We start from the raw sequence: 13,003 nt of genomic DNA, 5'->3' as shown, positions 1-13,003 counted from the left end.
CGGCCAATTTTTTTTTTTTTAAGTATAAGGTCCAGCATTCATGGGCCCAGAGGTGTCCAGGGGACTTAGGAATGCACAACTACAGGACAAGTAAGATGGACCCAAAGGTGCTATGGAGAGTGTACCTGTTGATTTGGTGTGCTGACATGAAAACGCTAGTGCATTAAGACTACTGAGGCATAAGACAGGCTGAGGCAGGCACACACGTGCACACGCGCAAACACACACACACACACACACACACACAAGGCCAGGAGAAGCCAAGCACACCAATGACAGGGAAAAGAACTGGGTTGACAAATTACAGAATGAGAGGCTGGCAGGTGCCCACTCCTCCCACACTCAGTCTCCACCCTTGCTCCACCCAAGACCCCAGGGGAATAAAATAGAAGAAATGAGGAGGTGCGGGCATCCAGGGTCAGGGCATGATGATCTCTGGCATTATAGCGCTGTCATTGCTGGTCCTGCTACTGGCACTAGCCAGGTGGGGTTGGGGTGCACGCAGCACTCAGAGGCAGGGAGCCCTACCTCCTAGGCCCACTCCACTCCGGCTGCTGGGGAGCTTGCTGCAGTTAGAGTATGGACGCCTGGACCATGCACTCATGGAGGTAGCCCCAAGTGGGTGGGGGTGGGGGGGTCGGAATTCTGGATTTCTGGAAGTGGGGCTGGGGGCTGGAATTCTTAGCTACCTGAATGAAGACAGAGCTGAGGGCTCAGACCCAGCGAGTCCAGAGAGAGGTTGAAGGGCCTAGAGTCCTGCTTCCTGGGGAAGGAGGCGACGGAGTGGGAAGTTAGATCTGGAGGGAAAATGGGCAGTGGGCCTGAGCTCCTGGTTCAGGGCGGAGTCTCGCTGCCAAACGCCAACCCTTACTCCCGGGTCCTGAGGGAGGGGGAGCCTACGGCTGCCGCCGCCGCCGTTTGGTCCCAGGGGAAGAGCAGCAGAAAGGTCTGTTCTGGCTCAAAGCGGTAGGGGGAGGGGAGCGGGTCTTGAAGGCCCAGAAACCTAGTTGTGAGGGGGCAGGGGGCTGGGGGCCTGAACTTCTAGATTTTGAGGGAAGGCAGAGGGGCTGGACTCCTGGATCCGAAGGAGATGGGAGCTGGGGGTCGGGCTCTGGGGTCTCGGCGGCGGAGGGGTCAGGAGCCCAGACTGGGGCCCGCTGACCACCGGCTCCGTGTAGCTCTCTGGCCGCTGGGGTCCGGTGTTCACGGTGTGGCTGGGCCAGCGCCCTGTAGTGGTGCTGTGCCGCTACGCAGTGCTGCGGGACGCACTGGTGCTGCAAGCGGATGCCTTCTCCGGCCGCGGGGCCATGGCAGTCTTCGAACGCTTCACACGCGGAAACGGTGAGGCCCAGGGGTGGGCGGCAGGGGCAGGGAGGGGGCCGGGGAGCGGCGGAAGTGCGGCCCAGAATATCCAGTCGGCGAAAAAGAGCTGGATCGGAGGAATGGGGCGGGGCCTCCTAGAGTCAAGGCTAATAAGGAGAGGTTGGGGCGGAGCTACACTGTAGGGGTCGAATGGGAGTAGAGGGGACTGGTTCTTTGTGCAGCCCCTACAAGAGCCTAAGAGTCAAAGCCAAACAGAGCAAACACTGGTCAGGGGTCAGGACCAGCAGAGGTGGGGTCAATGTGTGGATAGGGCCGAGAAGACTGGGGTGGCATCCAAAAGATCTGGAAAAGCAAAGCGAAGAGTTGCGAGAAAGTCGGCTCCATCGCGGGATGCTTCTGGGATAGGGCGTGGCCAACTTATCACCCAACCCCTTCTCTTCCCAACGCCCCCCACACCTCCCCCAAGGCATAGCGTTTTCTAAAGGGCCGCGCTGGCCGAGGCTGCGCAATTTTGCACTTGGGGCACTTAAGTTTGGCTTGGGTACGCAGACCATCGAAGAGCGTGTCCTGGAAGAGGCGGCTTGTCTGCTTGGTGATTTTCAAGCCACTGGAGGTACAGCCTGGAAAAAGAGAGGGACCATTTGTGGGCGTGGACACTGGTCTAGAAAGGACCAAATGAAGGCGTTTGGTGGAACGAAGCCAGTAACCCAAGAGCTGGGTGGGATCTGAACCACCCAGCGTATGACCTCGTCATGTTCCCACCTCTAGGAGCCCCGTTCGACCCCCAGCGGCTACTGGATAATGCTGTATCTAATGTCTGCACCATGGTCCTTGGGAACCACTATGGCTATGAAGACATGGAGTTCCTGAGGCTCCTGGACCTTTTCAATGACAACTTTCGCATCATGAGCTCCAGGTGGGGCGAGGTGAGAGGGTCGTGTGCCCAGTCTATGCCAAACCCGAGAGTATGCATCATTAGAATGGGGCAGTCCTAGAATGTTGGAATGGAAGAATTTCGCAACTTACAACATCTAAGTCCTGGTCCAGACCCCCCACAGGGAATTAATGGTTTTGTTCAAGGTCCTATTGATTTCCTGTCCCCCTAGATGTACATTTCCCCCTCCCTCCTGGACTGGCTCCCAGGCCTACACCATTGAATATTCTGAAACTTCGCTTCGGGTTTTCATCTCTCAGCAAATCCAGCTGCACCAGCAGACGCGGCAGCCCGGGAAGCCCCACGATTTCATCGATAGCTTCCTGGATCAAATAGATAAGGTGCACGGCCCTGCCGCCCACCAGCAGGCGCCTGGCACGCAGCAGCACCTATCTTCTGTACCCACAGGAACAGAGAACCCCGAGAGCCATTTCCAGGCAGAGACATTGGTGATGACGATGCATAATCTCTTCTTTGGTGGTAGAGACCACAAGCACCACCCTGCACTATGGACTCCTTATTCTGCTCAAATACCCAGAGGTAGCACGCCTGCAAGCTGGAGAGCTATGGATGAGGGGGCTGGGGTTTGGGGTCGGCTGGAGGCTGTGGTATGCATCGTTCATATCTCTGGTGGCCCCAGCCAAAGTGCAGGCTGAGCTGGATGATGTGGTTGGCCGAATGCGTACCCCAACCCTGGAGGACCGAGAGCACCTGCCCTACACCAACACTGCTGCACGAGATCCAGTACTTCATCAGTGTGGTGCCCTTTGGGCTCCCGCGTGCTCTCACCTGCGACACTCACCTGCGTGGCTACTTCCTGCCCAAGGTGCCCAATGAGTCTGGGGATCCTGCACAGGGCCGGGGAGGGCCTATCAGTGGGTCTGAGCATTCACAGCTGACGCACAAAGGATTCCTTACATTGGCTTCTAACTGGAGCCTTTTTTGAGTAACCTTGGCACATCTCCCCAGGGCACCTTTGTGATTCCTCTGCTTGTGTCTACACAATGGGTCCCCACCCAATTCAAGAACCCAGAATGCTTCAACCCCACCAACTTTCTAATGGCCAGGGCGAGTTCCAGAGCAACGCCTTCACGCCCTTTGCCCTAGGTCTGGGCTGGGCAGGGAGGGGACCAGTCAGGACATGCCCTGGCACGCATGAGTTTCTCACTCCATACCCATGTCCCCAGGAAAGCGGATGTGCCTGGGTGCAGGCCTGGCCCCAACCGACATCTTCCTCTTCCTCACCTCCATTCTGCTGCGGTTCTTCCTGCTCCCTGTGGGGAGCCACTCCGACACAGACCTCACCCCGCAGTGCACTGGCCTGGGCAACGTGCCCCCAGCCTTCCAGCTCCGCCTCGTGGCCCGCTGAAGTCAGATTCAGCTCAGCTCACTGGCTCTCAGACCTCCTTACCCTCTTCGGTCAATAAAGGCCTGAACCGCAGATGGAAGACTCTTCTCAAAAAGAGGGAGTAAGAGAGTCAGATGTATGCAGCTCTGAGGTAAACTTTTATTTCTTGGCTGATAGGACTTGCACACCCATGCTCCTCCCAGCACCTTTATCCTGCCCAAGCAGTGGCAGCCTAGTCCAAAAGGTGCCATGGTGACAGGGGTTGGGGAGTCACTTCACATTCCAGGCTGGAGGAGTGGGAGACTTGGGGATATTCCCCCACAAACCTTTGCCAGCAAGAGGCCATGACTCACCCCAACCCCAGATCCTGTGTCCTGGTGGGAGGTGGCGATGCCTCCTTCCAGCTCTCCAAACCTGAGAGGGGCATGACCAGACAGGGCAGGACACAGGCCCCCAGCTCCAGTAACGGAAGGCCCCAACACTGGCTCCTGTCTGGGTCACAACCCCCGCCCCCATCCCAGGGCAGTAGAGGTCTCTCCTCCTCCTTGGTCTTCAGCAATGGACAGAGCCCTCCACACCAGGCAGGACGGAGGCAAAGTCAGAAGCAGTGGTGGTGGCGGGGAAGGAGCAGGCACCGAGACTGGCAGCACCGGGGCCCAGGGCTCTCCTGAAGCCAGGGCAGGCTGTCTGTCCATGCAGCTCTGGGACTGGCCACTAGGTGGGCGTAGTTGGCTGTGACACGGGCACTTGGACACCTTTCTGTCCTGATGCTAGGGAGGAAGAGGGGCAGGGGATTGAGTCATCGGGGAAGGAACAGAGGCCAAGGAAAACTGGGAACATCGGGACAGCATCAGAAGAGATGGGGCTCATGCTGGGGACACCAGGTGAGTCAACTGTCTAGGGAAGGTAGGCAAAGATGGGGAAAAATGAGCTGCAAGGTTCAGTGACTTGAGATTCATCAAGAGATGATGAGATTCATCAGAGATTGATGAGACAGCTTGAGGCCTAAAGAAGTACATGGAACAGAAGGACTTAAGAGGCGGGGGTCACCATTTGGGAAGCAGGTACCTAGCTGATACTTGTCTTTGGCTGCTGCTCGCTCCTTGGCATCAAAATACCAGACAGTGATGGCGTACCTGGGGACCAGAGCAGCCCCAGAGGGCCATTAGAGATCACACTTAATTCCACCCACTATCTCCAACCCCCCAGCCGCCCCGCTCTTGGCATCCCGTCACTTCCTAGTCACTCCAGGGGTCTGACAAGACTGCTAGCACAGACAGAATAGCTGGGCACATCCCCAGAAATATGGATCGTACCTGGTGGCATAGGCTGGTTTCACCTCATGGGGGTTCCGCCGATCAGACCAGAAAATGAGCAGCCGGTCGAAGAGGGGCTCAATGTTGGCTACCACGGGCCGGCCCTCAGGGAATATCTGCAGCAGGCCGCCATGCACCTGAGGGCGGGCCAGAGGATGAGGCAGGAGGCTGGCCAGCACTGCCTGGAGCCCCGCCTCCCCTTGCACAGCCAACCCACAAGGGCCCACCAGGGGGCATAGTAACTGCACAGATCACTCCCTCCCACCACTCAGACTCTGAAAATGAATGACAACCCAGGGTCTGCATCACCATAGAAACAGGCAGGAAGCTACTAAAGACGACAGGAAATGGGGCGGGGGAAGTGCGCCTTAGGCTGGGGGCTGGGCAGACTGCACCATTCCCCAACACCAGGAGCCACCACCACACAGTCGGCTGGAGAGGAGGTGCCATTTCCAGGAAGGGCCCCTAAAAGATTACACCGCCCCCCAGTGGGTTGAGAAGAGGACCGGGACCATACGAGCAGCTCAGCGGGGAGAGGAAAAGACTGTGGATGAATGCCACCCCACCCCACCATCCTACCTTGACATCCCAGTTCTGATTCAGGTAATAGATACAAGTGATGCAGCGCCCGTCGCCATGGGGATTGTCAACGTGTCTCACGTACCCCAGCCCGTTTCCTGGGTAACATGCCACCATGGCCTGGCAGAGATGATGGAGATAGGGTTTATTGAGGCTAGCAAGCAGGGACTTTTGAGCAAGCCAGCCATTACCTCCTCTTTCTCACCCCTTTCAGCCCCTCACCTCTCCTCAAGGGTCCTAGGGGCTCCAAGGGTTCCAGCACCCAGACGTTCCTTTTTAGCCAAGCCTCTATCCACAAGAAACCTCAGCTCCTGGCCCCAAGAGCCCACTTCCCACACACACGAGGCACACAAAGATTGAAGGCAAAAGGAGAAGGGGGCACAGAGTTTGAGATGGTTAGATAACACTACTGACTTGATGGACATGAATTTGAGCAAACTTGAGACACTGAAGAACAGAGAAACCTGGCAAGCTGCAGTCCATGGGGTCACAAAAGGTCGGACACAACTTGGCAACTGAACAGCATACACATGCGCCGAGTGTGGAACCAAGACGCAGCTCAGTGACCGAGGGTTTGGTTTTTTTAAGATAACCCAATCCCAACCTCAAATATTTCAGTAGAATAAAACCAATTTAAATGTTATTTAAATGTTTTCTGGTATACAGGGATGTGGCCTCAAAGCCCCACGTGAGTTCTCTCCCAGAGCTGTCGAGTTGGAATGACCTGGGACACTGATGCCCAGGCCCACCTCAGAGGTTCTGAAGTACTTGGCCTCAGGTGCAGCCTCGAATTTTTCAAGGTTCCCAGGTAACTCTAATTTGCACAATGTTGAGAAGCACTGATCATAACGACAAAGAGTATCTGCTAGATAGTCTCCTACACGTGAACAATTCCAAAACCTGTAACATGACTAGAACCTGAGATCTAATCACAACTCCAAGGATAACCTGTCAAGTAGCCTTGGACAGTCTCATCACCTGAACGGGCCTCAAATGCCTCATCTGTCAAACGGGGATAACACCTCCTGTTCACAGCAGTAGCATGAACCCCTCCGAGAATATAACTTTGGAGGCTCCTGACCCCCACAGACCTAAGAGTTACGCCTCATCCCAGGCCATGGTTTCTATATGGAGAGGTCTAGCAACAGGGTTCCCCCTTCTCTCCTTGACTGCTGCCGCTGCCCAAGCCAGCCCTAGCCATGCTGAGCTCTGGGCCTGGCCACTCCGGGCCTGTAGCCACAAAATGACAGGTGTGGTGTGAGTTAAAGGCCCAGTGTTCCCGCAGAGCTAACCCCTGGGTTCAAGTCTCACTGCGGCCTCAAGAGCTGTATGCTGGGCAGGGGACTGAACTCTGTTTCAGGCTCCTCATCCCTGAAATGGAGCGTAACAACTACTTCATAGCTTGCTGAATGAGACATAAATGTCTGGAAAGCACCCGGCACAGTGCCTGACACATGACAATTAAAGCACAGGCTGAAATTGGAAAGGTCCCTTTCCTGTCCTCTGCCCACAGCCACTGGGAAGGCTGGACAAGGTGAAGGAGGGAACACTGGCATGAAGCTCCCCATCTGGGGACCCTCTATGTTGACCCCTCGACCCACACTGATGCCAGGACAGACTCCGCTGGCCCCTGCTCCCCATAATGCTCAGCTACACCTGGGGGCCATGGCCATCTGCCACAGCCCTGGGGTAAACATTCCCAATCGAAAAGATCGGCATCTGCTGCCAAAACCAGGAGGCTTGCCAGGCACTCCATGGCAGGCCAGGCTGACTCAACCCCTCGGCCTCCTCCCAGCTTATTCCCCGGGGCTCACCCCAGCGCGGAGAGTAAACTGCTCTGTGTTAAACGTGTGCACCTGGTCCACCACAGCACCTGCCCCGGGCAAGAGGCCAGGACAACTGCCACCACCTTGGCTACCCAGTGGGGTGCCTTTCTCTCTGGCAACATGAGGGCAAGGTCCTGGCCCCCACAGCCCCAGGTTCCAAAGAACTTTCTTTGTACCGCTCACTCCCTGCTGACGGGTCAGTGCAGGGAGCAAATAGTTCACAGAAAGGAAAGGATCCCTGGCTATGGCCAGAATAGGGGGTGGCCTGGAACCAGTGGGTCACTGATTAGGGACAGGCAAACCCTCCCCAGTGAGAATCCAAGCCGAGAGTTTGCCAATTTTGTTTGAGGATGGGGTGGGCAAAGGGTTCCAGGGCTGAAACCTCTTTCCCCACACAACTGACAGAGACCCTTTACTCCCCCTCACCACAGCTCAAATCCCTTCAAGTTCTTCACTGCATCCCCAGAGAACACAAATTCCTGACCACAGCCTCCTAACTACCTCCGACCTCGCAGTCCTCCTGACTCTTCCCTGACCAGGCTGAGCTCACCCCCAGGCTTCTGCACCTGCCGGGAACACTCTTCCACTGGCCCCCCTTGTTAGTCAGGTCTTGGGACCAGGAGCACCTGGAGTCCTCTAACTGAAGGCACCTGGGCTCACTTCCCCTGCCATCCCCCTGAAAGTGAAATCGGCACAGGCACTTGTTTACCCAGCACTGGCCCCCAGGGCCAGGCCAGGCTCCCTAGGGCCAAGAAGGGAGCTGCTGACTGAAAGCACTCTTCTTCTGGGCCTCGGGGCCTCCATGTGTCCTGCCCATGCCCCCTCACAGGACTTCCCACGTGCAGGCAGGGACACGCACTGTAGTCTTTCACGAAGCAGGACTCCTGTGTCAGGCTAGACACAGAAACAAGCCCTTTAAGGCCCCACCCTTCCCCCCACAGATACTCACCTGGGAGTGGGGGGTGGGGTAAGCATCCTCTGGCCTGAGAAGCATCTACTTCCCATGCCCACAAGGGAAAGGGACAAGCAGAGTAATATGGAAACGTGTTCTTTACACTTCCATCTCCGGGAAGGGGCAGCTAGGATAAGGGACAGCTAGAATCAACATGCCAAGAGCCCCACAAAGCACACACACACACAGTACCCACCCCACACCAAGTCAGAATCCCAGGACTGAGCCAACAGCAGGCCCCACCTCCAAACTGGTCTTAAAGGGGCCTCCCTGGGACCCCTATGGTAGTCCTTGAAGCCAGTGAAAATCAAATCCCTCCCACCTGCCAGTCAACTGAGCAGAGGAACCAGGGAGAGGAGGAAGGCAGAGGAACACAGGAGCCGAGTTCAGGAAGCACCGAGAGGCAGGCTGTGATTGGCCGCAGCCACGCTGGTGACCTGAGCCCCCACCACCACTGGCGCCACCACATCTCAGCACCTCACCCCATCTTACTCCAGAGCCTGGGGCAGAACCCAGATGTTGCCCTCTGAAGGTGAGGAAGCTGAAGTTGCTGCCTCACTGGGGCAGGGGAGAGTCAGAGAGGAACTCCAGTGGTTGGGTCGGCTCCTCCCCTCCCTTCTCAGTCCAGCCAGGCTTGTTCTTACCTCCTAGGGCTAAAAAAGTCTCAACCCCCAGCCACCCACCCCCTCCAGGGCCCTGTTTCCAACCACATCCAAGGCACTGAAGGAGAGGAGATTCATGTATTCTCCTTTCCTTCCTAAAGTGGCCACAGACTAGCTAGGCAGTTAACCTGGTTTTCCTATCCTGTGATAAGCAAACTGAGGTTCAGAGAAGTATCCCGCCTTGGGCTATTCAGTTCTTGTGGTCTCCCCCTAACCCCCCTCCTGTAAGGATGGGTGACCCTGGGGAGAAGGTGCTGGGCACCCTGTGGTTAGGAGATTCCCACTGACCTCCTGCCCCTGAGGGCTGCCTCTGGCTCTCCACTACCAAGGTAACAGGAGGGAGAGCAAAATGGGACAAATTCCAGCTGGGGTGGGGAGGCCAGCATGGCTTCAGCCTGGGGGGAGCCCTGGTCCCTGAGCCAGTTCCTGCCTGAGAGAAAAGCTGCACAGAGGCAGAACCCAAGATGAGATCTGAGGGAAGAGGGCGGGGACGCCAGGAGCACAGCCTCATGCCTGGAGAGCAGAGCACGGCCTTTGCCATCATCCAGGCATCACTGGTGCAGGGCAGCGGGCACTCCCTACAGAGCCTTGCCCAACCACCACCAACCATGAACTCCAGGCCAGGGCCCTCACACCCCTCCATGAAAGACAAGTAATGTGCTGGCAGGCTGAAAGGGCCTATGGACTATTGTCTTGTGCAGGGATCCTGACCCCAGATTCCTGAATGGGCAGCTGGAAGCCCAGAAGGCCCTGATGACTGCCCAGAAACTCCAATCAAATGAGCATTTTTCTAAAGACAGGGTTTGGTTTTGAGCAGATTAAAAGAAAAAAAAAAAGATTAATTACTACTCTAAAACAAAAAAAGGGGGTCAAGAGAAGACCCAAAGGCAGAAGATCAAGGAAACAGACCAGAGCCAGACAGGGATGAAGTGAGGGACAGACAGAACAGAGAAGATGGAGGACACGGACTAGGATGGGGCAGGATGGGCGGAATGGGGTCGTGACCTCCACCTGAGCCAGCGCACGGCCACCCCTGGGAAGCCAGCGTGAAGCAGACGTCACAGTACGGCATACAGGGTGCGGTGCGGCCCAGCACCAGGTGTGCTGGGCATCTTCCCTCAGCCTGGCACGGGCCTCACCACTGCCACCCACCCCTCCCGGTTCCTACCTGGGAGACAGACTAGACAGACAAGAAACGCACAGTGGACAGGATGGCCTAGATACACTTGGATGGATGAAAAAATAAGGGAACAGGAAGAACACAAGACGGGCAGACAGAGACACAAACCTTGTCTGCTTGCTCTAAGGCCCATGAACAGAGATCATGGGGCTGCTGACCCCACCAGGGCTCAGACACAGATGCGGGTCTTCAGGGTCTTTGAGAGAATCCCCGGCAAGGTCAAGAATCGTGGTGACTGTGGGCCAAACCCACAGCTTGCAGGTGCACAAACTAAGGCCCACTGGGCACAAGAGCCCACAGTGAGCTCTGACACTCCCTGCACCAGGGCTGCCTAAATTCTTTTGTGACCCCAGAAGCCTGTCCCCAAACCCAATGATACTCAGAACAGGCGTCCAAGTGCCTGGGGGCCCCGTCCCACCACCCCTCATAGCAGGTCCCTACGGCCTCACCTTGGTGCGCCCATTGATGACGTAGCTGCCCAGCCTCCCAGCACAATGGCGGATGACGGCATCCACATGGGCCATGAGGGCACCGATGCTTTGACAGCCTGGCTCATGGCCTTCCACCCAGGCAATCTGGTCCCCACGGATGCTGCGTGGCGGGATAGCCCGCTGGCTCACAAGCTGCCCGTCTCGCAGGCGCCCGCCCCGCTTCAGGGCCTCTACCTCCGCCAGCACTTGGCCACCCAGGGTCGCCCCCAGAAAGCTGTCCTTGACGCAGATGCCATAGTACCGCATGCAGGGCACAATGTAGTCCAGGGCCAGGCGCTCGGGCGCCGCGGGCAGCACCTCCTCCCTCAGCCCAGCGCTGGCCTCGCCACTGCCACTGCTGCAGCCCTCCCCCTCCGCCTCCTGGTTCTCCTGCCTGGCCCAGGGCCGCTTGCTGGGTGCGGGGGCATCCCCACCATCCTCTGCCCATTTCCGTTTGGGGGCCTCGGGCCGGGCGCCCTGGGCTGCCAGCCGCTGGCACCCCTTGGTGACCAGTGCCGCAGCACCCTCACTCTGCAGCGGCCGCAGCTCGCCGCCATCCTGGGCACCGAAGCCCTCCCGCAGGGGGCTGCCTGTGGTGGAAGTAGCTGTGGCTCTGGGGGTCCCACTCCCCGCCGAGGCCTCAGTGGGCACTCCTGGACGGTGGTAGGACAGCAGGGGACAGGGCAGGTAACTCTCCACCCCCATCCTGGCCCGGCTAGGCTCCAAGGGCTCTGACACCGAACCCGGCAACTGAGGGAGAGCCTGACTCAAGGGCTGGGGCTGGCACGGGCTGTCCATGGCAGCAGTGTCTTCATCCCCCGGGCATGGAGGGCACGGCCCAGGCCCATGGTGCCACCCTCCTCCACCTCCTCCTCCTCCACTTGATGCAGCCGGGGGCTGGGGCGGCTGGGCCTGGCGTGGGGCAGGATGAGGCAGGGCAGGTGGTAGAGGCTTTTCTCTCGCCCTGGGGGTGCTCGCTGGTCCCCAAGTCCTCTGCTGTCCCTAGGGGCTTGGGAAGGGACCTGTCACAGTGGCTGGAGAGAAAAAAAATGGAAGGTGAGAAGAGCTACACAGGCAAGTGCACTGGAGGGCAGTAGGGGCAGTGGTAGGGGCAGCAGAGAGCAAGACAGACTTAGCTACAAAGACCCCAAAACCTGAGGTCATGGCGGGAGGGGGGGTGGGGGCGGCGGAGACTCTGGGACTAGGGGGACTCACGAAGAGACAAGGGGCAATAAACGGGACAGCTGGAGAAGTAAGGCTGGGTAGGTGACCCACAGTCAGAGGACTGCAGTGGGGGCTACGGGTGAGATACATCCTCAGACACAGACCCACAAACAAAAAAGTAAAGGAGGGGACTCTTAGTAGAAAAGGGTGGCGGAGTGGGGAACTAGAAGTTAGAAACAAACGGGGAGGACTGGGAGGAGGGGGGCGGATCAGCCTGGAAAACACAGAAGGAAGGTGGGGATCTACAGACAGTGCAAACTGGAGGTGGGAGGGGGAGGGTCCCGAAACAGAAAAAATAACAGAGCGGAGAAGAGGAGAGAGAGTGGGCCTGAGACAGCCGGGCAGAACCGGGTGGAGATCGACCTGAGCCCAACAGGAGGAAAGCCCGTTAGGGGCTGACACACACCCAGACGGAAGGGAGGTCCTGAGACGGACAGACGGAAGGGAGTCGTGGGAGCAGGGTCCACGGCGACAGAGGGAAGGGTGGAGGAGGGTTCACGCACTCGGGGACAGGACGAGGGGGGAAAAAAGAGCCCCCCTCCCAAGTCCCTTCGGTGCGGGCCCTGAGGCCCCTCGGGGCGCAGCAGGACACGAAGGCAAGGCCTAGGGACCGCTGGGACCCCGCGTCCCCTCCCCTCCCCCCCCGCCCGACGCGCGCCCCCGGCTCCCACCCCAACACCCCCAACGGCCGGCGCTCGACGTGCCCGGCGCGCGCTCCCTCCCCCACGCCCCACCCCCACCTCCCCTCCCCTCCCCTCCCCTCCCCGGGGTCGCGGCGCTCCGCCACGGTGCCGGGCGCGCGCCCCCCACACGGCGCCCGGCTCGCGCCGGTGCCCGACCTCCAACTCCTTTTCCGCCTCGTTCTCTTCCCTTCCCGGGCTCTCCTCACCGAGCTTTTTCCTCCGGCCCCGGCGCCGCCGTTTGTGCCAGCCGCCCTGCGCCGCACAGCGCGCCATACCCCGCCCCCACCACCCGCGACGCCCCGCCCCCGCCTCGCCCGGTGGACACGTGACCGCGTCCGGGCAGAGGAGACGAACAGGCGCAGGCGCGAGCCGCGCGGGGCGGGGCGACGGAGTTCCGAATACCCTCTCCCAGGAGAAAAAGGAAATAAATGGATCCGACGGTGACGCCGGGCTTCTGGGCGCCCTCCGCCCCGCCCCTTCTGTGCGAGAGGAGGAACGCAGTTAGC

General features: G+C 58.6%; 3 protein-coding genes across 5 annotated transcripts; 2 read left to right on the top strand and 1 right to left on the bottom strand.

The window, feature by feature from the left end:
• The first annotated feature begins 1,147 nt into the window (after window positions 1-1,147).
• LOC129631292 (cytochrome P450 2F2-like) lies at window positions 1,148-2,793 on the top strand. Its single transcript, XM_055552219.1, has 3 exons — window positions 1,148-1,341; window positions 2,092-2,239; window positions 2,666-2,793. The coding sequence occupies exons 1-3, from the start codon at window positions 1,308-1,310 to the stop codon at window positions 2,721-2,723; spliced, it is 240 nt and encodes a 79-aa protein (XP_055408194.1). The 5' UTR covers window positions 1,148-1,307; the 3' UTR covers window positions 2,724-2,793.
• Window positions 2,794-2,921: 128 nt separating this feature from the next.
• On the top strand, window positions 2,922-3,626 carry LOC129630654 (putative inactive cytochrome P450 2G1). The gene is made up of 3 exons (XM_055551158.1): window positions 2,922-3,132; window positions 3,227-3,364; window positions 3,445-3,626. The coding sequence occupies exons 1-3, from the start codon at window positions 2,922-2,924 to the stop codon at window positions 3,624-3,626; spliced, it is 531 nt and encodes a 176-aa protein (XP_055407133.1).
• A 118-nt stretch (window positions 3,627-3,744) lies between these two features.
• On the bottom strand, window positions 3,745-12,801 carry EGLN2 (egl-9 family hypoxia inducible factor 2). 3 transcript variants are annotated; one of them, XM_055552218.1, is made up of 6 exons: window positions 12,704-12,801; window positions 10,570-11,624; window positions 5,501-5,620; window positions 4,922-5,058; window positions 4,674-4,741; window positions 3,745-4,375 (listed from the first exon to the last, which is right to left on the bottom strand). In XM_055552218.1, the coding sequence occupies exons 2-6, from the start codon at window positions 11,386-11,388 to the stop codon at window positions 4,320-4,322; spliced, it is 1,200 nt and encodes a 399-aa protein (XP_055408193.1). In that variant the 5' UTR covers window positions 11,389-11,624; window positions 12,704-12,801; the 3' UTR covers window positions 3,745-4,319. The 3 variants fall into 3 exon arrangements, with proteins under 3 accessions (XP_055408193.1, XP_055408191.1, XP_055408192.1); XM_055552216.1 differs by lacking the exon at window positions 4,674-4,741; XM_055552217.1 differs by lacking the exon at window positions 4,674-4,741 and having other exon boundaries at window positions 12,654-12,776.
• Window positions 12,802-13,003: the final 202 nt, after the last annotated feature.

Source organism: Bubalus kerabau, chromosome 17, assembly GCF_029407905.1.
Source record: "Bubalus kerabau isolate K-KA32 ecotype Philippines breed swamp buffalo chromosome 17, PCC_UOA_SB_1v2, whole genome shotgun sequence".
NCBI lineage: Eukaryota > Metazoa > Chordata > Mammalia > Artiodactyla > Bovidae > Bubalus > Bubalus kerabau.
Note: the sequence above shows the minus strand (reverse complement) of the source record. Positions and strands in the feature narration are given on the sequence as shown.